This window comes from Amblyomma americanum, chromosome 11, assembly GCF_052857255.1.
Source record: "Amblyomma americanum isolate KBUSLIRL-KWMA chromosome 11, ASM5285725v1, whole genome shotgun sequence".
Classification (NCBI taxonomy): domain Eukaryota; kingdom Metazoa; phylum Arthropoda; class Arachnida; order Ixodida; family Ixodidae; genus Amblyomma; species Amblyomma americanum.
The window spans coordinates 37324385-37347920 of record NC_135507.1 but is presented as its reverse complement, the minus strand read 5'-3'; the positions used below and the strand labels follow the sequence as shown (position 1 = coordinate 37347920).

The window sequence follows — 23536 nt, the reverse complement described above, 5'->3', positions numbered from 1 at the left end:
GCTATAAATATGACACCTCACAGAATGCAGACAATTAAGAAATCAAGGCGATCAATGGCAGTTTAACTTCGGACAGTATATGCTCACAATTAATGTATCATTCACAACTTGGAAAAACAACGATGGCGAAAGAATACATTAGAATTTGCCGCCACTCAAGACAGAATTAAAAAAAAATTTAAGTAAGAAGGTCTGAAGAAGAAAACATGCATTTGACTTTTTTTCTTAAAACACGATATGCACGATATCATGCAAATATGTCCATTCCTGCTGGAAACGGTACTTGCAGAGTTCAAGAGAACACGAGTCAGGGCCTATTAAAGAAATGCCAATCTCTTTATTTTCTTGGAATTCAATTTTGCAAGAGCGCAAGGAGCAACTTATTCCCACATTTTGAGTTTGTTGTTTTCCAAGGTTCTTCTACCTGCATGAAATTAATCAGGAAACATCTTTTAGACGAACTTTTAGATGTCAATGTATTTTTTTCTAACTAGCTAAAGCATTTAGCGCGAGAAAGTCTCTTGCTAAGAGGAGGCAGATTTCAGGCTAGCAACAGCCTTTTAACATGATGACAAAAGCGTGAGGAATAGAACACCTTCCAGACAGGCACTGAGAACACAGTCTTCCCTGCATTGTTGCGACATGCAATAGGTTAGCAGCAAACGGGTGAGGTTTCAGCCCTGTATCCGTGGTTTGAGAAGATAAACTCGCTGCTTCCGCTTATAAGGAGTAGGTTTCTTTTAGGACATCTATGCCCCATTCCCTAGCTTAAGTGCGCCAAACGCTTTTGAAAATTGTAAGCATGCTATTTAATCCTGCTGCTGTTTTTGTAGAACAGCGCGTGGTTAAGGGTGCGTTTTTATTTATTCTTGCTTGAGGCCTAGATAGCTGTGCTATATTTATTTATTTGTTCATAATTTCGACTATATTTTGCCTTCGCGTTTTGTATTCGTTATTCAATAGACAGCAGTTCAATAGAGTGCACTGGTATTCTGTTTAGAGTCTTTGTAAAGCAAAATAAGAATAAAACAAGGAGACAGTTTTCTCTTGGTTGTCACCATACTTCATGCATCTCCCTTAAACAGTTTCGGTACAATTCCATACCGTAAATCATTGAATATTTGTTCGTGCTGGTTTCATATTTGCTTCAGAAGAAAATATTTCGTCGACGAAACTAAAGTATATAAGCAGCATTTAGCCAGTTTACGCCTTATCTCATAATTTTGTTTCTATAATCGAGAGTCAATGCAATTTTTTCTTTGTATTGGGAAACCAATGAACCTTTAAAAAGAGCGAAGAAAAAGGAAATTAAGACAAAGCAAAGAATGTGTGCCGTATAGCTAAGAATTCATTTGGGGATGAATTGTGGGCTGAAAACACGAAATTTGGCGTTTAGAATAACCCCCAATCCGCTGTTACGCTTGCACAAATTGGGTATACCGTTTGAGAAGAAGCGCACCTGTCTGAAAAGCTTAAGGCAAAACATAAAAGAGTTTACAGCTGCGAGGTTCCCTTGCTCGAAAAGCACGGATTTCAGAATGAGGAGTTGTGACATGCCCGAATTCCCTGAGTTTCTTACCGCCGCGGTGGTTCAGTGCTTATGGTGCTCGCCAGCTGACCCGAAAGATGCAGGTTCGATTCCGGCAATAGCGGTAGAATATCGATCGAGGTAAAATTCTAGAGGCCCGTTTATTGTGTGATGTCAGCGCCCGTTAAAGAACCCCGGGTTATCTAAATTTCCAGAGCCCTTCACTGCGGCGTCCCTGACAGCCTGAGTAGCTTTCGGACGATAAACCTCCATAAACTAAACGTTCTTCCAGATCCAGCCAGCAATTTATTTTAATCATAGGACAACCAATAATTGTGAATATAATACGATAGTTATAACCTGCCGATACTGACGGGGCTGCCTAACGCGCACTGCTATTCGCATATTCGGGAATTTTTCATGTACGCCAGTAAAAACTTACAGTCCAGCTTTTCAAGGAGTTTCAATGCGGTATTAAGCGGCTCTCCTTCCGCAGAGCGAAACAGGGAGGCGAAGATTTCAACCGTTTCGCAGTCATTCACCCTCCTCCTAATGTCACTTTGAGTCTTGAAAGCTTGTCTGTAAAGACACTGTGGAAGAGAAAAACAGCTCCTTTATCAGAAACGATGCAGTAATGAGAACGTATTTCAATAGAGAAAAACAAATAACATTTTTTTAAATTACGAAAGCTCTCAGCTCTTTTGTAAACATAATGTAGAATCACTGGTACTATTAATCTCCAAACACAACACACACAGCCAAACGCAAACTGTAGCAAGGAAATTGTAAATAAATCGTAAATAAAGCAGTAATTGTAAACTGTAACAAAAAAGTTTTCACGATCCCCAAAGAGCAATATACTACAGGTAATATTGTACTAATGAAAAAAATACATCAGCGAGGCAGCAAGTAAAGAAACTCTAAGGAGAGCAAGTTCCAGGCAACTTTGCAGAACAACATAGTTATTACACAAGCATTCATTTTTACTGATTCATTTTACCTCTGTAGAAGCTGTTGATGGCGGACATAGCAAAGGCATAAGAGGGAAATAACGAGAATAAAAATTGGGTGGAACGCATCGGCCAGGTTCTCTCACATCATGATTGGCAGCTTACTGCATCTGCACCTTACCGGTACTCACCTACAGGGCAGAAACGTGGAAGCTAACCAAAAAAAGTTCAGCTTAAATTAAGGACCACGCAGCGAGCTATGGAAGGAAATATGATGGGTGTAACGTTAAGAGACCGGAAGCGGGCAGAGTGGGTGAGGAAACAAACGCGGGTTAATGACAACCTAGTCGAATTCAAGAGGATGACGTCGGCTTAGGCAACGCATGTAATGCGAAGGCAAGATAACCGCTGGTCGTCGAGGGTAACGGAATGGATTCCAAGAGGAGGCAAGCGTAGCAGGGAATGCAGAAAGCTGATTTGATGGATGAGATTAAGGAGTTTGCGAGGTTGAGGTTACGTTGGCCTCAGCTGGCAAAAGATGTAGTCGATTGCAGAGACATGGCATTGGGTGTAGTCAGGCTGGTGATGCAAGTTGATGAAGGCGACGATATGCAATTCACAGCGCTAGAAAGTGGTGGTTAAACACGAGGAGGGATCAGTATAGCGCCGATAACATATAGCTCTCGTGCAATGGCCTTCGAAGGTGATCTGTTCGCGCCGCCACGGGTTCGAAATCGAGGTGCGGCGCAGTCGCGTCCATGTTCATTTGAATGATTTTGTTATTTTATTTCTGCAGGTCAAGCTGGCATCAGGAACTCTCGGAGACGAAGAACTTTTTCGGGTTTGGAAGTCTTAGCGCTGCCGCACTAAATTATGCGCTCACTGGAAACATCATTATAGCTACCTAAAATATTTGAGCTTTCGTAAGCAGCAATTGGTAAAAGAAAAAAAAATCAAGGCACGGAGATACGATGCACTTTTCCTGCAGTCAGGGGAACTGACCTACGCGTATGAGGGTGGAATGTTTTTCAGTCTTTTCCCTCTGAACTTTTTGTCGGTGCTCTTTATATATGTGTACTTTAATAATATTGTTCCGACCAGGAGCAGTGAACACTTAACCTATTTATCTTTTTCTAGAAATTTCTTTCTGGGCTGAAATGTTTTGTTTTCACATAATTTGGATTCCCGGTGGCCTAATAAAAACTTTGATCTCGCCTACAGAGATGAAGAACATCCTTGTGCACTTACCCGATATGTTTGAAGTGTTCTTTGCTGGAAAAGACGAGACAAGCATACGAAATGATTTTCAAACATTTGAAATAAGAAGATTATCTTAATTGATTATTTTCACTTCATATACCGTAAGGGCGTTAAGGAGGGCATATGAACCAAAGATCTGTTCCCAAAACGTCACACTAATGAACTTTTAGCAATATTTGAAAAGACAAGGAAAGAAAAACGGCAGTAAGGAAGACCGAGTAGGTCAGAAACATCAGATATGATGCACATAACTATGGATATCTAGATACATATATACAGACCATATACATACGCAAATATGTATCATGGCAATATTTATGTGTCACGACTGTTAAAGGCTTCTGGTATACGGCTTCTTCCAAAAATAAATGTACAGTCGGGGACAAAAGTCTCTGCACCACGTGTTCCTCAAACAAAGCCGATAACGCTACTATTAGCCCGTGGCTGGAGACCACACTTGTGGCGGTGGAAGGCAAGATTTTGTTGTTTCATCTCCACAAGTGTGGTCTCCAGCCACCGGGTAATAGTAAAGCTATCGGCTTCGTTTGAGGAAGTCGTGGTCCAGAGACTTTTGTCGGTGACTATATTCCCTGGTGCCACGCTAGACAGGTGGTGGAATTAATGTGTGTGTGTGTGTGTGTGTGTGTGTGTGTGTGTGTGTGTGTGTGTGTGTGTGTGTGTGTGTGTGTGTGTGTGTGTGTGTGTGTGTGTGTGTGTGTGTGTGTGTGTGTGTGTGTGTGTGTGTGTGTGTGTGTGTGTGTGTGTGTGTGTGTGTGTGTGTGTGTGTGTGTGTGTGTGTGTGTGCGCGCGCGCGCGTGCGTGCGTGTGCGTGTGTGTAACTGTTCCCTTTAAATGCGCGCGCGCGCGCATTTAAAGGGAACATTTCTTGTGAATACCTCAACTACGCGATCTGGGCAATTACGCTTGTTCATCAAGGCCTACATAAAGTTAAACCCCTAATCTGCGTATCCTGAGGTACAGGCTGCCTGCCAAGTGCCGGTTTCTTTTTCTGAGCACTAGCACTAGATTCTACCTCGTCCAAATTGTATAAGATGACACAAAGAGCGCACCGTCTTAAGGAAATGTACAATATCAATGAGACTTTCAAAGCTCTTTCTATAAATTGAATTTCATTGCAAGATTGTTTTTTCATTCAGTGTGTACAGCCCAGCGTTTTACGTCTAAAGTCGGCCACAGTACATTAATTGCGAAATAACAACACGTGCAGCACTCGTAAACCGGAAATAAAACTTTTACAAAATGACTGTTAGCTTGTGCATCCTTAAATAATCTGCGGCCAAGTGACGACTACCAAATATTTCAGTGGTTACTTACAGCGCAGGGTCCAGACTGGCGGACGCACTGCAGAAAAAAACAGGGCAGAAGAGGACAAATAAGTGAAGAGTGAAGGGAATCAGCGCTCTGGCTGTAAGTTAAGCGGGAGCATTAAAATTCTAGTAGACATCAAGCATACTTGGGGCTTAAGAAATGCGGGTCCCTGAGAGCGACATCGGAAAAGCAACCGTCATCGCAGCTTCGGCACATGTGGTTTCGGCGATATTCCTTTCACATCAGTTTTTTTAACTTCCTTCGTTATCATCCGAAAAACCTTATTATCATAACTGAGGACTTTGGAGCACGGAGGTTCCCGGATCCCCGCTCGGCCCCCCTGAATTAAGCTGTCTAATATTCTTTCTGTCCAGCCGCCGCGGTGGTTAACTGGTTATGGCGCTCGGCTGCTGACCCGAAAGACACGGGTTCGATCGCTGCCGGGATGGTCGAATTTCGATGAAAGCAAAATTCTAGAGGCCCGTGTGCTGTGCGTTGTCAGTGCACGTTAAAGAACCCCAGGTGGTCTAAATTTCTGCAGCCCTTCACTACAGCGTCCCTCATAACTTAAGTGGCTTTGGGACGTTAATTCCGCAGAAACCGTGTCCCTTCTAGGCATAAGGCGGGGATCCCAGTAGGTAGCGATGGTCTGCATGACCGGGGCCACGGAGCGCAGCATTGTTTCCATATCATCCCAGGCCTTTAGGTGTTCTAGGCTCCGCGGGAGAGGAGAAGCCGGGCAATGAGAAAGGGGACGGAGAGCAGAAGGGAGAGGTTCAGAACACAGAGTATAGGCTGAAGTGAGGAACAGTGGGTGTTACTGAGAAACAGTGAAAGAAGAGGGGAGAGTGGGTGTTACAAATTTGCGCGGAAGGCTTACCTGTCGATTGCTAAGGAACTAGTGTGGTGATGGATATAGTTAGTTACATACTATCTTCCCCTGACAGTGACAGTGACTAAACTGGACATAGGAGAGAAACCATGCCTTTTTTTCTCGCAACTCTTTGACGCAGTCTCGCGGTTGTATACCCTGCATTTGACGAAAATGACGATCACTGGTGATTTGCGCTGAGTCAGGAAGCGCAGCATGCAGAACCCAGATGTTAAACGGAGCTCGAGCGTGGCAAAATTTCACTGCTTCCTCTGGGCTGCTCACAAGATGAACATAAGTATGGCGCTTGTAGCAGGATGCGTCACATGCTCGGACGCTCTATGCATGCGCGTCGGCTTATGGACAACGGCGTGAAAAATATTTTATTCCTCGCGCATACTGAATGTTTCGTTCGGCATCTCTATTCGTCTGGGATGTCTGAGTAATAAAGCAGCTCGTGCGTACATCTCAGCCCGAGTTTTACCAGCGCCGTCCTCATGGGGCTCTCGGTACACGACATGGTGGCAGCCTGGGGAGGAGAGGCGTGTCCGGCAGGCCTCAGGATTCCCGGAAGGTGCCAATACTCCAAGTACGAAGCCTAGAAGCGTCAAACCCGACTTTAATGAACTTTGCTTTAGGAAGCCACCGCCTCGGACGCAGATATGGTTCGAAACCGCTGTAGTATTCCGGCAATATTAACTATCGGTAGCGTATCATTCCACCCACTCGCCAAGAAACTACGTGAGAAGTAGAAGTTCTCGGAACTTCGAGAAATTCGTAGACAACACGACGGGAATCCTACTTGATCATTTCCAGGCTCATTTCGTGTTACACGTGACCGCGTTTTTCGAAAACGCGAAGTTTTGTTTCAAGAAAGCAGACAGTGGCGAACCAGTGGCGGCTTTCATAAAATTTGTTGGAGGCACTTAGATATGTCTTAGCTGCGGGAAGGCGAAAGCCGTTCGCTACTCAATGCACTGATTTGAATTTGCCGCGCTTGAATTCATTTCAACACAGAGGAGAAGAGCAGCTGGTGCGAGCGTGGTAGAGAGATCACGTGACATCACAAGGTCACGTGACCTAAATTGTAACGGACTTGAGTATGAGCCATTACAGGGTATCACCTCAAAAATATTTCACCGGAGAATCAGGGTTGCTTTCACAAAAAATATTTTACCGGATGTCTGGTACAACCCGCCGCTATGGCTCAGTGGTTAGGCGCTCGGCTACTGACCCGGACTTCCCGGGTTCGAACCCGACTTCGGCGGCTGCGTTTTTAAGGGGGCAAAACGCTAAGGCGCCCGTGTGCTGTGCGATGTCAGTGCACGTTAAAGATCCCCTGGTGATCGAAATTATTCCGGAGCCCTCCACTACGGCACCTCTTTCTTCCTGTCTTCTTTCACTCCCTCCTTTATTCCTTTCCTTACGGCGCGGTTCAGGTGTCAGCGGAGATGTGAGACAGATACTGCTTCATTCCCGTTCCCCAAAAAACCAATTTTTCAATTTTCAATTTGTCTGGTACACGTAACCAGGGTTCCCTGTGGGATGAGCTCACCCGAAGTCGGATCTTTGAGTGCGCGCAAGGCATCAGATTGCGTGAGAAAGTGCAACTAGTCACCGATCTAACACTAAAGAGCAACATCACGGCGTTCACGCCATAGAAGAGGGTAAAGCAATAACTAACATAGTTCCGCATTCTGTGATCGCAGAAGACGGTCACTGAGTTAGAAGAGTATAGACACATTTTATACGGCACAGTTTAGTCACCCCGCGTGTGTGCATTCCAGAGACCCTCTACGCTCTACCAACAAATACCGTGGTTGAATTGCCGATAGTGTGATGGCTTGCTAAGACACACAAACAACTTTTTCCAGGACATGGAACACCTGCAAGAAAGTTCAGCAATTTGGATGCATTTCAGTTCTCCAAGTCGGCTCTTTCAAAACAGAGGCCGCAGCAGTCAGGTCGTATGTTGAAGGAAATCCTTTCAGGGCAGCCTGTGCACGTTAGCACTGATACCCAACGTGGACATCGTTCAATGCGGGCAATGGTGCTTACGTAAGAGTCCTAGTACAGAGTATGCGTGACGGAGCCACCTAGTCAACAGTGCAGAGGGCTGGGACAAGCCTCTTTAGAGCAGGCTTGTTTCCGCTGAGCACATGATGAAAGTTCTTTGTAAGAGTGGCATGGAATGGAAAGACGGCATTAGGAAATCCCTATCAGTCATATAGATTTAAACATTCGTTTCTGGAAAGGCCAGCCAAGTTTATCCGGTGGTGCCAAATTTAGACGCAGAAAAGCAGAAAATTAGTGGCCCGGTAGAGTAAATACTTGAGGAGTAATCAACGCTCTTTTTATATGTGTGCGATGGGACGGGGAAGATAACAAATCAGGAGCCACAGACAAGTGCTTAAACAAATTTTGCCTAAATTACAAGGAGAGTTGCAGTGACTCCTAGAAATAGACGTGTTGAGATTCAACCTTGAGACTAAATTTGTGCACAACGAATAGCTGCACTGAAGAGCAACAATTCATTCCGCATCTCTGTGGACTGCACAGAGATGAACCACCAACTTCCCTGGGCAAACATCATTGTGCCTGCTTAGGAGGAAATGCTCGCGTGAGTTGGAGCACAGTTTTTAGGTGGACAGATGCCAACTCTAACTACTGGCTGTCTCCACACGGTCTAAATTAAAGATATGCAAAATATATACAAAACTTCCCGCAGCGAGACTGAATAGGTTAAAGTTAATTCAGAAATAAAGCGCATGTAATGCGGCCCTTAAAGTTAACCGAATGGATTCTAAGAGAAGGAAAGCGTAGCAAGGAGCGCCAGGAAGTAAGGTGGGAGGACGAGATTAAGAAGTTTTCTCGGATGAGAAGGCCGCTGGTTGGCGCAGTCAGGCTGATGATGAGATGATGAGAATCAAGAAAGTAATCAATTTAATCTTTAATAAGAAAGAATGTGCATACTGGGCCTGAAAACAATGAATAATTTAGAGGTGTGCTTACCCACTGTAGGCTAGTTGGCACAGACATTTGTGCCACAACCGAGCAATTACGATCCTCGAAGGTATCATTTATCTTCTTCAGCTCCATTCTTAGGGGCACAGCCACTAAAGCCGAGAGATGAGAAAATATCGAAATTAAATACCAGTAATTGGCTCGCAGCGTGTACGAATGTATTATCGTCAGCAAAAGTAAGAGATCCAATGAGACTAGTGTCGCGAACTTCCCTTCTGAACATATGGCGGCACCTCAAAAAGCGTTGTTGGTGTCGAGAGACGCCAGCTGCTTCCTTCTCGACACCAGGAGCGCTTTGTAAGTGCCTTCCACTCTTCCCCCATGCTGAGCGACAAGGTTTGGAACGCGAGCAGGTGGAGGAACGGTCTCTTACATTTTGTTACTATGGTACATAATATATACCGCTGAATCAACCACTCAATGATTTCTCAATATAGGGAGGCCGAAAAAAGAAAAAAAATCGTTTCTACTCGCTCCCAGACAACGGGACTGTAATTTATTCGGGCATAAGGTCTATAGTCATTTTGTACTGAGGGTGAGGCTGTGGTCATATTAGTTGTAAAAACCGATTAAAATATATTTTCTCCAGTGCGGAACGCGGACAAGTGAAGTCCATTATGCGCATCAAATTCACTGAAGCAAGTGCTTCTGACGCATGAACCTAAGTCTCTTTTTTTTTTCACTTTCAATGGCATACTGAAAGAAAAATGCGGTAGGAAAAAGGGCATGTTTTTTTGTGGGCAGTTTACTTTTTTTTGTGCCGCGAACAAAAATCGACTGGGCACATCCTGCAATGTTCGAAATGCGACTTCTATGGGATATTTCTGAGGAACTGTGGAAAGAACTCCGCTTCAATTCGGATTGAGTGGAGCTTTCCTTGAGTGTGTGGACAGTGACCTGGAAGTTAGATGTCCTTTACTGTGATAAAATTTCTACAATGCCGGGGATTTGTACAGACATTGATGTCCTACCTTTCTGGCAATATATTCGCAAGCTAGGGGTTAGTTTCTGGATTCACGTGCAGAGCGCAATCTAGTGCCATATGAAATCACACATTTGGAAGCAACTGTTATCCCTAAAGGAGTTGTATCCTCCTATTGTGAGCTTCCAGTTGTCAAGGTGGCTTTTTTAAAAATGTAATGGCATCGTCATTGCCATTTTATTCCCATGCAATCTGCATTTATTTGCTAGTTCCTTATTAAATGTCCATAAAGGAATACACAGTTAAAAAGTGTTGCGCTGGCCCAGTGGTCTGAGGGGGCAATCGAGTACGCTAGCAGGTTCACGCAAGCCTTTCTTTGAATACGGCTTTTGGCGGTTACAAATATTTTGTTTTCTGTATTTTGTATTTCTGTACGTAATAGAAAAACGGGACAGTTTGATCGCTGCAGTGAAATTGAAGTTTGGGAAGAAGTTCAGTTTACCTTGCTAAGAATAGCAGCTAAAAGCGTCTTAATAGTTTGGTTTGGTTTATGAGGGTCTAACGTCCCAAAGTGGTTCAGGCTGTGAGAGACGCCGTAGTGAAGGGCTCCAGAAATATCGACCCCCTGGGGTTTTTTAACGTGTACTGAGAACGCACAGTACACTGGCCTCTAGAATATCGCCTCCATCGAAATGCCAGTGCCGCGGCCGGGATCGAACCCGCGTCTTTCGGGTCAGCAGCCGAGCCGTCTTAATAGGAATACAGCATTGCTGCCAGTCGGTTTCTGGCACTCTGATTGCAAGGCTCGCAAAGTGTGTGTAGCATAGCAGCGCACACCGGGTTCCTGATTTACGCGCGTTTGCGCCTCATCGGTGCGGCCTCAAATCGAAAACACTCGCAGATGTGGATTTCGGCAAGTAAAGCTCCCTCATTTTGTCTTTCTGTAGATTTTACCATTCGCGGGCTTTCTGGCACCTTCAGGATGGGTTCTCGGGGTCACCGCACCCTGTCACTAGCGGGATAGCGCAACAACTGAGGAAGCAAAAAAGTTTTTTTTTAGTCTTGAGGCAGTGCCTAATTGTAGATTAGAATGCACCAATGATGCAAGCAACTCATGCTATAACGTAGGCTACCATTCACTGTTAGCCACACCTCATTGCCACGAATAAAGAAACACAGGTCTGAAGTGGGAACCGAGCGTTGCTTTGTTCCGCGCATCTGGGCCAGCTATAGCTCATAGCAGGGAGCTTTGGAATTTTGGGATCGCCGTTTAGGAACCGTATATATTCGAATCAATACCGATAGTGTTTTCAAAACTGATAGTGTTTTCAGGTCGCCTAAGATACGAGTATTCGAACTCAACTTTGATTCCACGGGACCAGTGAACAGCACGAGCTAAAACCAACAAGACATGTATACAGCGTGCGTCGTCAGTTCTAGCTAGCTGGATCGCTGCAGCCTGGGATGGCATCCCGGTAAGTTTGGTTGTGCGCTCGTTTTGAAAGTGCAGCATTTCCAATGCACTTGGTGGCACGAATAGTGTGCAATGAACGAAGAAGACAGTGATAGGGAGGTTAGTGAGGACGAGGACAAGTGAGCGGGAGCTGGTTTTTACGAAATAAATTTCGTTTGCACGCAATATCCCTGCTGTTGTTCTCAATTGTTTTCTTTTCGGCCGGCTTACATTCGTAGAAAGTTTTTTCTTGATTTGGCCTTCAAATTTCGGATGTCGGCTTACAAACACGGTCGCCCTAGATGCGAGTAATTACGCTATGCGCTGAAAGGATCGTAATTGATTCTTTTCACTCAATAGTTTCATGCTCCATTTCAGTCTAAGATTTTTCTTGGGTGGGGGCAGCCGTTAGTTAACTCACCTTCATAGAATTCGAGTTCTCCTGTTATGACATAAAGGAAATCCGCATACACTTTGGCAATCATCCGAGCACTTTCCCAGTCTTGAGAACGTGAAGTGCGCTGAAAAAAGTTTTTTTGTAGGTCAAAGAACGAAGTATATGATTAGTGACGTTAGAAATACTGCATCGCTTGCCGCCTCATTGAAATCATGGTAATTTTACATTGCTAACGCAGAGTCGGCTTCGGCTAATACACTACAATGAAGAAAACCTTGAACAAAACCTTAACAATTAAAAACAATGACACTGCAAACTTAAGGAGTGATGTGTCCGCCAACGTCATTATTTTAGCAAGTAAAAAAATATTACCACTTTATTACCTCTTGATTACCACTAATATTACCCCTTCAGCACCAGGCAGATAAAGTGCGCCTAATGAAGTCTTAATGGAGGACCAGGTTCCTAAGCCTAGTTTTCAAGTCTCCCGAGTAGTGCACATAATGTCTGTGATTGATTGTAAGGAGAATAATTAATTTTTCACTCCAATATATGCAAATAAAGGCTAACAAACAAGACGTCAAATTTTCTTCACCAGAAAAAAAACAAACACGTTGAGTACTTACGTTTAGTTGAAACGGCAGAGTGTTGAGGAACTATTCAGCATGCGCAGCCGATCGGGAAAAAAAAGAAAGAATATACTGTGGCAGCACAGAAAATAATATCCACCGCTGTGAATATGATTAAACTAAAATACGCCAAGGCTTCAAGACTATTAACAGTATTTCTTGCTGGGCCTAGGGCCAAGACGGAATTTTACCGTTTGATTCGGCCCAGTCATAAACTGTTAAGAGGGCTACTGCCACCCTTTCTATGGAATCAGCACTCGTCTAGTCGTGCTCTCACATGATGCGGGCGGGCTTTAGGGGGGGGGGGGGGGGGTAAATAGACTGCGTAAAGCAGGGTTCCCTGACCCCGTCTTGGCAGCCGTGACCGAGGTACTGCTGCAAGAACTCAAGGCTAGACCAAAGGGGAATGCTGGAAAGAAGATTTCGACGAAGCCAAACCAGTGGTGATACCGCATATTCACAAGGTGTCCCACAATCTAAAACGAGCTGGCAAGAAATACGGAGTTCCCACGGTCTTCTCCGCCCCCTGCAAAGTGGCCAAGATGGGCCCCTGTATTATCAGCGCTGCTAAAGCAACATTTGGGTGTGGAAAGAAACAATCGAAGCCCTAAGTAAGGTGCGCCACTGGAATGGTCTACGAGATCCCCCATACACGTGGCAAGGTGTACGTCGGTCACACTTTACGCTGCGTCAAAGAGTGTGCTGGGGAACATAAAAGGTCGTTAGGGAACGCATTGGCTTCGTTAGAAAATCTACCCGGCCATTGCTGGTCCTGCATTGATAAAAACAAAAAAACTTTGAGCCACGCTTTCGGGAGATCAAATATCTTGCTACAAGTAAACATAGGTAAGCTTGATAACTGACAGAAGCCTTTTTTTATCAGAGAAAGGTACATGTGCGTGAGCACCACTTCTATCTCACTACGAGCAAGTGAACATAGGTTGGTGAAAAATACGCGATAATGAGTGAGTTTGTCTGTGCGGTGGTTTTTGTTGCTTTTTTCAGCATTAGAGAAATGCGTATGCGCTCACCTTGTTCGGGCTATAAATATGCAACATGTGGCTTTAAGTAAACACAGCTCGAGTCAGCACCCATCCAGTCTGTCTTTCTTTGTGGCTTTTGTTAAATTTTGAGCCCTTTTACCTTTGCTACAAGACGAGCCTCATCAACAAAAAGCAGTGGCTGAATAGCAAAGATCGTCGACTGTTGTGAGAATTGTCACGAAATCGAATCCCATATGTGTTGGTTGCTCTCGATTAGGAGGAAATGACAAAAGTGCTCATGCGCACTAAGCTCACAATTTCACCGTAATAACAACGCTTTGTCGAATGAAGTTCAAACCTAGTGTCTTACAGAACAACCAAGAACAAAAGAACAACAACAAAACAGTGAAGTAGGAATGCCACAAATTTTCGCATCAATTCATATGGCTGTTTCCGAGATCTTGCCAAGAAAGCCGCGTGAAATGCGGCAAATTTCATCCATTGTAAACAAATTATGAGCAGGCTAAAAACGCGGCTTTGTGCTCGATTGCCTTCAAAATGTTATACCTTTCAGTCGGTTTATCTAGCTTTTATTTCAGGGGCACCTCTTCCTAATCGCTATTCTGCACTGGTAACATTTCCTGATGGTCTCCCTCTTACAGTAATAAACGTCTCATCTCTAGTCGTCCTAGTGCCTTCGTCACATTACGTCCAGCTTTCTTTTGCAAACGTTTGAAAAAATTATAAGACTGTGTTATCAAAGTATTGAAGGCATAGGTCTATTATTCTGATGTGCAGCAAAATCTTTCTCTCAAACTGTTTCCATCGATCGTATCGATAAGTTAAGTTAGGAATAGAAAACCAATGGGGAACGCTTTTGACGATAGCAAAAAAAAAAGACTGCCGTCGGGTGATTTGCGGGTATGTTGATCTTTATAGTGAAGTCTTACATTATATGGAAAAAAATGCGTCCATAAACGGTTGCTCAAAAATGGTTTTGTCCAGAATTTCTGGGCAATAACAACCTTTGTCCGTAAAGTTCCAAGACTGAGTCTATCAAAAAAATGCGTTTACCATTGAAATCATTTGTGCAGCACTCCTTCGCAATAGTCTCCCTTGCAGTCTATACACAGCTTCCAACGCTCCTTGAGGTCCTGAAAACAGGTGAAAAACGCTTCGTTTGGCCGGCCTGTCAGCTCCTTTGTCGTGGTGTCCTGAATGGCCTCCACGCTCCCCATCCAGCAACCTTTTAGGGCTCTCTTCACACGAGAAATCAGGAAAAAATCGCATTGGAGGACGTCAGGCGAGTACGGCGGATAGGGAATTACAGTAATGATGTGCTTGACGAGGAAGTTTGCCACGCTGAGAGCAGTGTGCGGCCTTGCGTTATCGTGAAGAAGGCTCCATTGTCCAGATGCCCATAAGTCACGGCGACGGCGTTGCAGTGCATCACGCTTGTGTTGGAGGACGCGGATATAAAACTCCTGTTTCACCGTACGCCCTTGTGGGACAAACTTTGGGTGTATGACACCTCTGGCATAAAAAACTATCAGCATTGTCTTTGTTTTTGTCTTGTGTTGCCGCACCTTTCTCGACGCCGGAGAGCTTGTGAAGTGTCATTCGGCGCTCTGCCTTTTTGTTTGAGGATCGTATTGAAAACACCATGCTTCGTCTTCAGTATGATGCTGTCGACGAATGCGGCATCCTTCTCGCCCTTGGAGAGCAAATCAGCGCTCGCTGATGCCCGCGTGTTATTCTGGCCCTGTATGAGGGAGCGCGGCACAAGTCTGGCATTCACGTTTCGCTTCCCCGAGTTCTCACGCAAAATTTGGTGGCATGTTGTCTTACTGATGTCGGGAGAATTTGGTAGCATACGGACTGAAATGGTGCGGTATTGCTGTACGATTTCCCTGATCCGAGCCACGTTGTTTTCATTCCCTGAGGTTGAAGGGCGCCCCTGCCTTCTGTCGTCTTCTACCGACGTCCTCCCCTAAACGAACCTGTTGTGCCACTTGAAATCTCGCGTCCGCGATAAAGACTCGTTGCCGTAAGCGTCACGAAGGAGCTCATACGTCTGTTCGGCTGTCTTGCCAAGCTTCACACAGAATTTTATGTTTACACGCTGTTCGATGTGGAAGTCCATCTCTGCAAATTCACTCACACTAATATGTGCAGACGACTAGCGAAAACGTATTTTTATACACGTAGTGCCATCTACCGGCTGTAACAGCAATTAACAAAAATAGCTCAGGTTAGCCCGAAAAGATGGCGCTACACATACGCACCAACATTTGTTTTGGGTAATAATTTGTTGAGAAAATAAATCAGTCTTGAAACTTTACGGACAAAGGTTTATATTTCTACGAATAAGGTTTCCCGTCCAAAATGTTCTTCCATGGTACTATTCACCTTTCCAAACCATAAGATCACTGACACCTGACGCTTGGCATCTATATTAGCGACCGTAAACGTACCTATTATATTCTTGCCGACTATTTATTGCGTGCTTGACACTCCATACATTGCTTCAAGAATTGTGAGATGATATCGCTTCTATCCTCTTCTCTTCTGAGTCTCTTCTTCAGATCTGCGGTTTCTTTTTGGTAAATCATTATCTTAGATGACTACGGTTTCGTTATTAGACCGTAGTTACACTCTTCTCTAGTTTTTTATAGCGCTTTTACACTGAATGTAGTTGCGCATATCTCTATCAGACCCTAGGCTGGAACATAGATATCGCAAACTCCTACACAATGGAACAACAAATCACCATTCTTTCCATGTTCTTACGCGTAGTGCATTAACGTGCGCGACTAATCTTCAGATATGCGCGCTTCACAGTTTTTACTCACCAAGTTTTCTTTGCATGTTCCGGGCCTCGTTCTATAATCGTACTGGAGAACAAAACAGATACAAGCCCGGAATCAGTACTTCAGAGGATATAATGCTGTATTGTATTTGAGAATTAGTACTGAAATGTTAGTTGTCCGCAGCGAACAAGGCAATATGGGAAACCAGAGCCAAATCGCGTTGAAACAACGTGTGGAGCCAATTTCCTTTCGTAGGTCCCGTAGAGATTTACTTGGTTTCATAGTGGATTGCGCCGGGTGTGCATATGGCGTTCCAGCAGAATTTGTATCAGGTGCATGATGTGTTGCAGAGTCCATATATAACCTGATATCTTTTAATCTTATCTCTGAATAGTGCTTATGGATGGCTTGCACGGGCATTGCACTGCTCACCATGATCAGCTTGCTTAGAGCTCTCAGCGCTATTGAAGCTGGCTGGAAACTAGGCTCGTCCTTTCATAATGACGCCTTCGAAATTGCCCAAGCTTTCGAGGCACTGTTTGTTCGACATAATTGATTAAAAATGCGCCGAAACAGACATTTCTCCTGCCCGCACGAGAACATTGGGAAGTACAGAAATGATAATACACAACGTTCCAATGCAAATATGCAAAGAAAATTAGGCGCCACAATACCTCGGGTAATTAACAAATACTACATATGGCTAAATTCGTGCCTTGAAGGCACTCAGTAGAAGATTTTTTAACGAGATGTTTTGATGTTGCTTTGATATAAAACACAGCAACCACAGGTAAATTGAATTGCATCTGCAGATGAAGTGAAGAGATGCTTTTGCATCAATGGTGATGGCGGGTACGTGTCTTATTGACATCCGGTATCTTTAACGTGCATAGCACTCCTTAAGCACTTCTTGGCTTAAGGCAACCTATTAGAATTTTTCCTATGCAATCTTGCTTCTTTCCATTTTCTATCACTCTCCCTGCTCAATGCAGAAATTAACACTTCGTTGACTCCAAGCGCCCAGACAAAAATGATCAATGTCGCCTTTCCTTCAGTCTACAAAATATCGTGCTTAAACTTTGCGCACTTAGCAGTACTGTACTTTTCGCAAACGTAAAGTGCAGACAAGAACATAACAGCCTAAATATATATAGTAAAATTGAGAAGGAACACAAATGGCGTGTCTCGCCACCTTCAAAAAGCACTGCTGCCATTCCCGAACTAAAATCAGAGTTCTAAGTTTGTACTCACCCTGAAGTAAATTGCTTTTAATCTGCCTTTCGATCTTGATGTGTCCGTTCGATTTTATATTTCGCCCTGTAATACTTTTATTTTTCAAAACAGTGGTATTTTGTAATATAATTTTGGCGAAAGGACTCTCTTACCACGCCGCGGTGACTCAGTGGTTAGGGCGCTCGACTACTGATCCGGAGTTCCCGGGTTCGAACCCGACCGCGGCGGCTGCGTTTTTATGGAGGAAAAACGGTAAGGCGCCCGTGTGCTCTGCGATGTCAGTGCATGTTAAAGATCCCCAGGTGGTCGAAATTATTCCGGAGCCCTCCACTACGGCACCTATTCTTCCTTTCTTTCACTCCCTCCTTTATCCCTTCCCTTACGGCGCGGTTCAGGTGTCCAAAGATATATGAGACAGATACTGCTCCATTTCCTTTCCCCAAAAACAAATTATTATTATTATTAAAGGACTCTCTAAACTCCGAATATTAGCGTTATGTCTGGAGAACGATGTCCTCACGCGATAATAGCGCATATTATGTAGCACAAAGTAATCTACGAGAATCATATTTGACACAGCTCACATGACATGCATTTTCCTCAATAACGCTCTCCGAACGCATTCCGTACTCACCAATTTTTCTTTCCTGAGGTTACGCTCGGAAGGAAGCTGTAAAAGAAATGAAAGCAACCTCATTTTCCAGCATGCGCACATATGCGACGTGAACCGCGAATAACGATGTGTTCACGGCGAAAGGTGCATCTCTTTTGGCTTTCATGCAGCGTCGTTAGGACTAGAAATTCCACAGATACCTTACATAGACGCTATTCGCAAATTGTCTTGCCGCTCATAGCCCTCCCAGGGCTGGAGATTTCGTTCTTTATTTCATCAGCAACAATAATGTCTGAGCAAAAAATGCACCTCCTATTTATTAAACGCTCGTGACATCAAATTTATTTCCTTTAAGCCGTTGCCTACTTCTGTTTATAGAGGAATGAGGCTCAGGACAAATCCTCCTCCGAACGGTATGAGCGGCGCACAGAAACATCTTACAAACAAGAACATCTACGTATACGCATAACAACAATGGAATACACATATGCATCTATCTTCTGTGCTTACGATGAATAGATCGCAACTTGGAAATCAGCAGAAAGCTTCTATTGTTGGTCTGCGGTTTTCAATAGGTATGCTACACTGCAGGGCACCAGAACTGTGCAGAGTTGTCTAACGTGTTTTCATAATAAACGAAATGAATTCACTAGAAGGGGTCCCAAAAAATAGAAAATGTGCATTTGAAACAGTTAAGTAACATAATTTCAGTAATGAACATCAAAACAATGCGTACAAGTTGGCTTAATTTTGTTATTCCTCTTATAGTTCAAGTGAAAAATGTGGTTATTTATAAACGAAGCATTGCATCTGAAGTAACGGTGTGGCAAACGATTCCAGAGCGTGGTTGCGAAGGGAGTGTGAGTGTTGCGAGGATGCGCTGACAGTTCTCTGAATCAATTTCAAGGTTGAAGTAGAAAAGCTCCTAAAATGTATAATATTAGTAGCAGAGCGTTAAGGAGCGAATAAGCAATCGCGGATTAATCACACATTTTCAAAAAACTGGAGAGTTGTGCGCAATGCTTGATAGCTAACAGGTTGAACACGATAAGTCATAATTTCCTGTGCTTGTGCTTATCATGTGCTTAGTTAGATAGTGCACGTACTGCGACTGTGTACGTGGTTGGCGCCTGTGTAAATGCGTGGTATAACGCTGTAACAGAGAAAATACAAGTAAAACCAGGAACTTGCGAGACGACGTATTCTTCTTTATGACGGGTTACACTGATAATGTTCGCAAGAGGGTATATTTCATGTTTACGAATACAACTTGTAATTATGGCTTTAAATTGAATTGTCTCGTCCTCGACAATAAAAGCTAGTTTGAAATGCGTTGCAGGTACTGCGCAGCACATTCTAAGACGGCTAACGGTGGTTCTAGTAGGCAATGTTCTCGTTTTCTGGGACGTTTTTGAGGCTTAATTCGTTGCGGCAGCCAGCCGCTTCTCTCCCACCGGCTATAGAGCACGCTCTGCGTCTCTCCACGCTTATTGCTCTTTATTGGTGCTGAGTTAATGTAGTAGTAAGGGGTTATATTTACAATAATGATGAAAAGGAAGGGAAATATTTTCGCTATCCCCGGCATTTGCCATCGATACTGAAGCACCTGAGCTAGGGCAGCGGAAGTAATGGAGTGCAGGCAGAATAGAAGAATGAAATGAAAGAGGTGAGGCAGGCATGGACCTTGGCATCTGTTGGCTCGTTTACAAATTTATGCGCCCCAACCGTCGCCTGTTTCTTGGCAGGTGTGCAGCCGCACCAGCACGGCATTCATCTGATGCAATGATATTTGTACACGAAGGCACCAGGCCAAGCTAGGCACGTATATGACAGTAAGACATCTGACAGACATATCCAGTATAGGCACATTAAAAATGTTTTAAAGCTGAATAGTGCGGTCAGTACGGTGTTTTAATTGATACCCTGAACATTGGTACCATGAACATGGGCATGTAATGCGAAGGCAAGATTACCGCTGGTCCTTAAGGCTAACGGAGTGGATTCCAAGAGAAAGTAAGCGTAGCAGGTGGCGGCAGAAGGTTAGGTTGGTGGAAGAGGTTAAGAAGTTGACAGGCAAAGGGTGGATGCAGCTGGCAAAGGACAGGGTTAATTGGAGAGACATGGGAGAGGCATTTGCCCTGCACTGGGCTTAGTCAGGTTGATGATGATGATGATGAACATTTCTCGTTTTTCCGCGATCACCTTTTCTGGTCAAGTGCATTTAATTCTTTTTGCAGCAATTATTACTCTCAAGAAATTTTGAACCACGCTATGAACCCATTGCGCAGTATCGCATAGCACTCATATTCTTTATTTCGTAGAAGCTTTCCCCTCCGTTCGTACCAGTTTTTCCGTTTTTAGCTGTTTTGTCTGTACACCCCCTGAAAGCGTCTAGACTAAAGTGCCTCTCTAATCATTCAAGGGGACGCATGGAGGTTTTAAAAAAAAGTTTTTATTTGAATTTTATTTGAAAAAGTTTTTTTTCGAATGTTTGAATAACGTTCTTCATTCTTGCCAACTACAAGACATGAGTCGACTTTCTTTCGGCCATGTATATTTGTAATCTCGGCCAGGTAAGCCGCTTAAGTTAAACTTGCTTTTATATGTTTCCCGATTTACGAACGATGTATTCTTTTACTACACGTTATAAACCACTGCTGCGACCCCTCACACGGTCGCCGCAAAGCCGGACTGCGCATTCCAGATAAGCATCGACTGGTTTTGTTGAGTCGTTCGCTGAAATGCGGACGATGACATATGCATATATATATATATATATATATATATATATATATATATATATATATATATATATATATATATATATATATATATATATATATATATATATATATATATATATATAGCCTGCAACGCCATACAGGACGATTCCGATGAGGGGGGTTGCGGGACGGTTATGTATTCTTTTGAGGACAAATACTTCTTTACCACTAGAACTTCTACCTAATTGGTTATTGTGCGTATGCACAAAGATAGCACAAAATATAGCCACGTTCAAGTTCTAGCCCAAAGTGCAAAAATTGGCAAAATATATTCTACTTGAATAAAAGAGCATTCGTAACTTACGAGGTCTCGGATAGGAAAAGTAATTGGATCGCATCCTGTAAAGGCAAAAAAATAAAGTAGTTTACTTTTCTGTGTAATATTCACGGGAATAATAGCGAGGTGTATCAAAGAACCTCTTGCCTTGGCCTTTCAAGCTTTACAAGAACGATTTGAAGGGCCACTTGGTTCTGCATGGCGAGTGTACATCGCGAGGTACAACGACATAACCACAAAAACACTGAACAGCACACACGGGCGCTGTGTGTGTCTTTGGTTGTTTCTGTCCTCTTTTAGTTGTGCCTTAGGCTGTATAATCAACATGTCAAATTTTAACATTTTTATTGGTGGCAAACTAGAGCGGAGACCGTTTGCACCGCGAGGCTTCGATACTGCAAAGTTTCAAGCAACACGAACATCAAGTGGTAACAGTGCTGCGCGGCATCTGTCGCAAAAAAAAAAAATGAAGCATGAGACCTGCAGTATGAGCGCTGCTTCAAAGTTTTAGCTCCTCTACCGTGCAGAATCAAAAAAGCGGGCTTGCTTTCATGCATAACAAGAATTGACGATGGTTTAGCTCTGCTTGAACCTGGAGTGACGAGATAGCTACAGCTCGCTGAGTGGAACTTGGTCACGGGACCAACCACGTGATCAGCCGCACTGCCGGCAGCTGCTCCGCACCACGTGACCAACCACGTGACAGCGTGGCGGCGCCGCCACGCTGAAGGCTCAAAATGCTACCGCAATGTAGTTATCACTACAATATAAATATAGGTTAACATAGTTCGTATAATCATTTGTCGTAGTTAAGAAAAGTTAAAAAGAAAACATCTCCCTTGCCAGGCGAAAAAACAACCACGTTCTTTCACGAGCAGACACTACACTCTAAACATAAATTAGCCTCTTATGAGTAAAAAGGGAGTAAGCTGTCGTATAGTCCGCTGCCTTTATACCGCTTGCTTTCAGCGATGGGGTTGATTTCCATAAGTAAAAATGTTAAATAGTTACGCTTGGCAATGGAAGCAAAATGCCTGTTAAAAAAACTGTGGAAACTTCCTGATGTTAGGGAGATTTTACACAAGGTTTAATGTCCTATGTTTGCTAAGCTTAAGGCCCGCGGTGCCACGTTTAAAGGTCCCTCCTCATTGATAACTGCATCAACTAATAAGGTGCGAATATGCCTCTGAGGCAAAGAGTAAGGATTGCCTAAGTTCAGTGATTAATATTTTATGCGGGAATTTGATAGCATGCATTTCCCCTTAAGTGGAGTGTGCAAGAGGACAGCTGACTCAATGTTTTCTCCCATATAAGCTTATTGCTGTTTAGAGTGTAGCAAAGTGAGAGGCTTTGCATGAAGAAACCCAACAATCACATAACGAAGGAAAGCATGGGAGCTAAAACTGTTTTTTTTCTTGTTTTCTTCTAATTTCTGGCGCTCATCAACTGGAGATGTCATTTCCGCTATGCTTTCCTTGGTTTTACTGACTGCTGGATTTCTTCTTGATCCTTCATATTATTCTGATAAAATGCATGCCCTGCATCTATGAGCGATAGCCATGGCTTACAGTATCACGTTCAGCAAGAGTGGAGGTTTTGGCAACATGCAATGTTAGAAATAAAGTCCCCGAAATAAATGTGGCTATTAGAATGCTCGAACCGTTTCTAGTACAGCATCCTCACGAGGCAGAGAGAAATTAAAAGGAAAGAGGGGCTCAAAGCGTGCATACTGAGCAGAATGAAAGGTGGGAAGACCACGCCCATTGGTAGCTGCTCATACCATGTGTGCTAATACAGAAGCGAGAGGAAGCGAAGAAGCTTTTCCTTTTGCATCTTAAAAGAAAGTCTACAGTGCAAGGATTCATACTTGAAAGTTCTGGCATCTGGGATTCCGCCGGCAGACAGAGACCACAAAGGATACAGGCAATGCGCCACAGGCAATGAGAGCACTTCATCGTCAGACGGGAAATGTGGACATCGACGACAATAACTGCTCCCGGGTCGCATGAGCCCCAGGTTTTATAACCATACAACAGCTGCTCGTCTCGATGCGTTGCGTACTTCAAAGGCTCGTTAACTTCATGTCAGCTGCGAATGGCATGACTCAGGTTAGCCTGAACGCTTTGTGTTTTTTTTAAGCGCATTTGGGATTGCTTCTACACATATGAAGTTCGAGTTAAAAGCGTTAAAGGCAGTACATTCTTTTTTTTCTTTGATTTCACAAGTGGGTTTTTCCTACAAGAATCAAGTGCCAGGACTCATATCCTTCAAATATATATGACTATGATTAAAAATCTTTGTCTAATAGCAGGCCCTAACGAAGACCGGGAGGCGATAGTGGTCATAGGTGGTGCTACCAACTATTTTATGTAATCCAGAGAGAGTGCGCACATGCATATATTCCTAAAGGTCGTGCATGCGCAATGAAACGCAAACAAAGAGAAGGCAGATGTATATGAGGACGCCGGCAAAGC

At 43.8% G+C, this 23536-nt stretch overlaps 1 protein-coding gene across 2 annotated transcripts; it reads right to left on the bottom strand.

Annotated features, from left to right (window-relative positions):
* Nucleotides 1-329: 329 nt before the first annotated feature.
* Nucleotides 330-23041, bottom strand: LOC144110113 (uncharacterized). Of its 2 annotated transcripts, XM_077642929.1 has the most exons (11): nt 22930-23041; nt 21090-21124; nt 18024-18059; nt 16199-16240; nt 12361-12390; nt 11759-11858; nt 8951-9054; nt 5074-5100; nt 3727-3750; nt 1971-2118; nt 330-424 (listed from the first exon to the last, which is right to left on the bottom strand). In XM_077642929.1, exons 1-11 carry the CDS (start codon nt 23015-23017, stop codon nt 381-383), a joined length of 678 nt encoding a protein of 225 aa, XP_077499055.1. In that variant the 5' UTR covers nt 23018-23041; the 3' UTR covers nt 330-380. The 2 variants fall into 2 exon arrangements, with proteins under 2 accessions (XP_077499055.1, XP_077499056.1); XM_077642930.1 differs by lacking the exons at nt 16199-16240; nt 18024-18059.
* Nucleotides 23042-23536: the final 495 nt, after the last annotated feature.

Excerpts from the sequence above, each read along its gene's own strand:
- LOC144110113 (XM_077642929.1), bottom strand. The coding sequence starts at position 23,017 with ATGAAGTGCTCTCATTGCCTGTGGCGCATTGCCTGTATCCTTTGTGGT. Across the intron at positions 21,125-22,929 it reads CCAGATGCCAGAACTTTCAA|GATGCGATCCAATTACTTTT; the intron begins GTATGAATCCTT and ends TTGCCTTTACAG. Across the intron at positions 11,859-12,360 it reads CTCTGCCGTTTCAACTAAAC|CGCACTTCACGTTCTCAAGA; the intron begins GTAAGTACTCAA and ends AACTTTTTTCAG.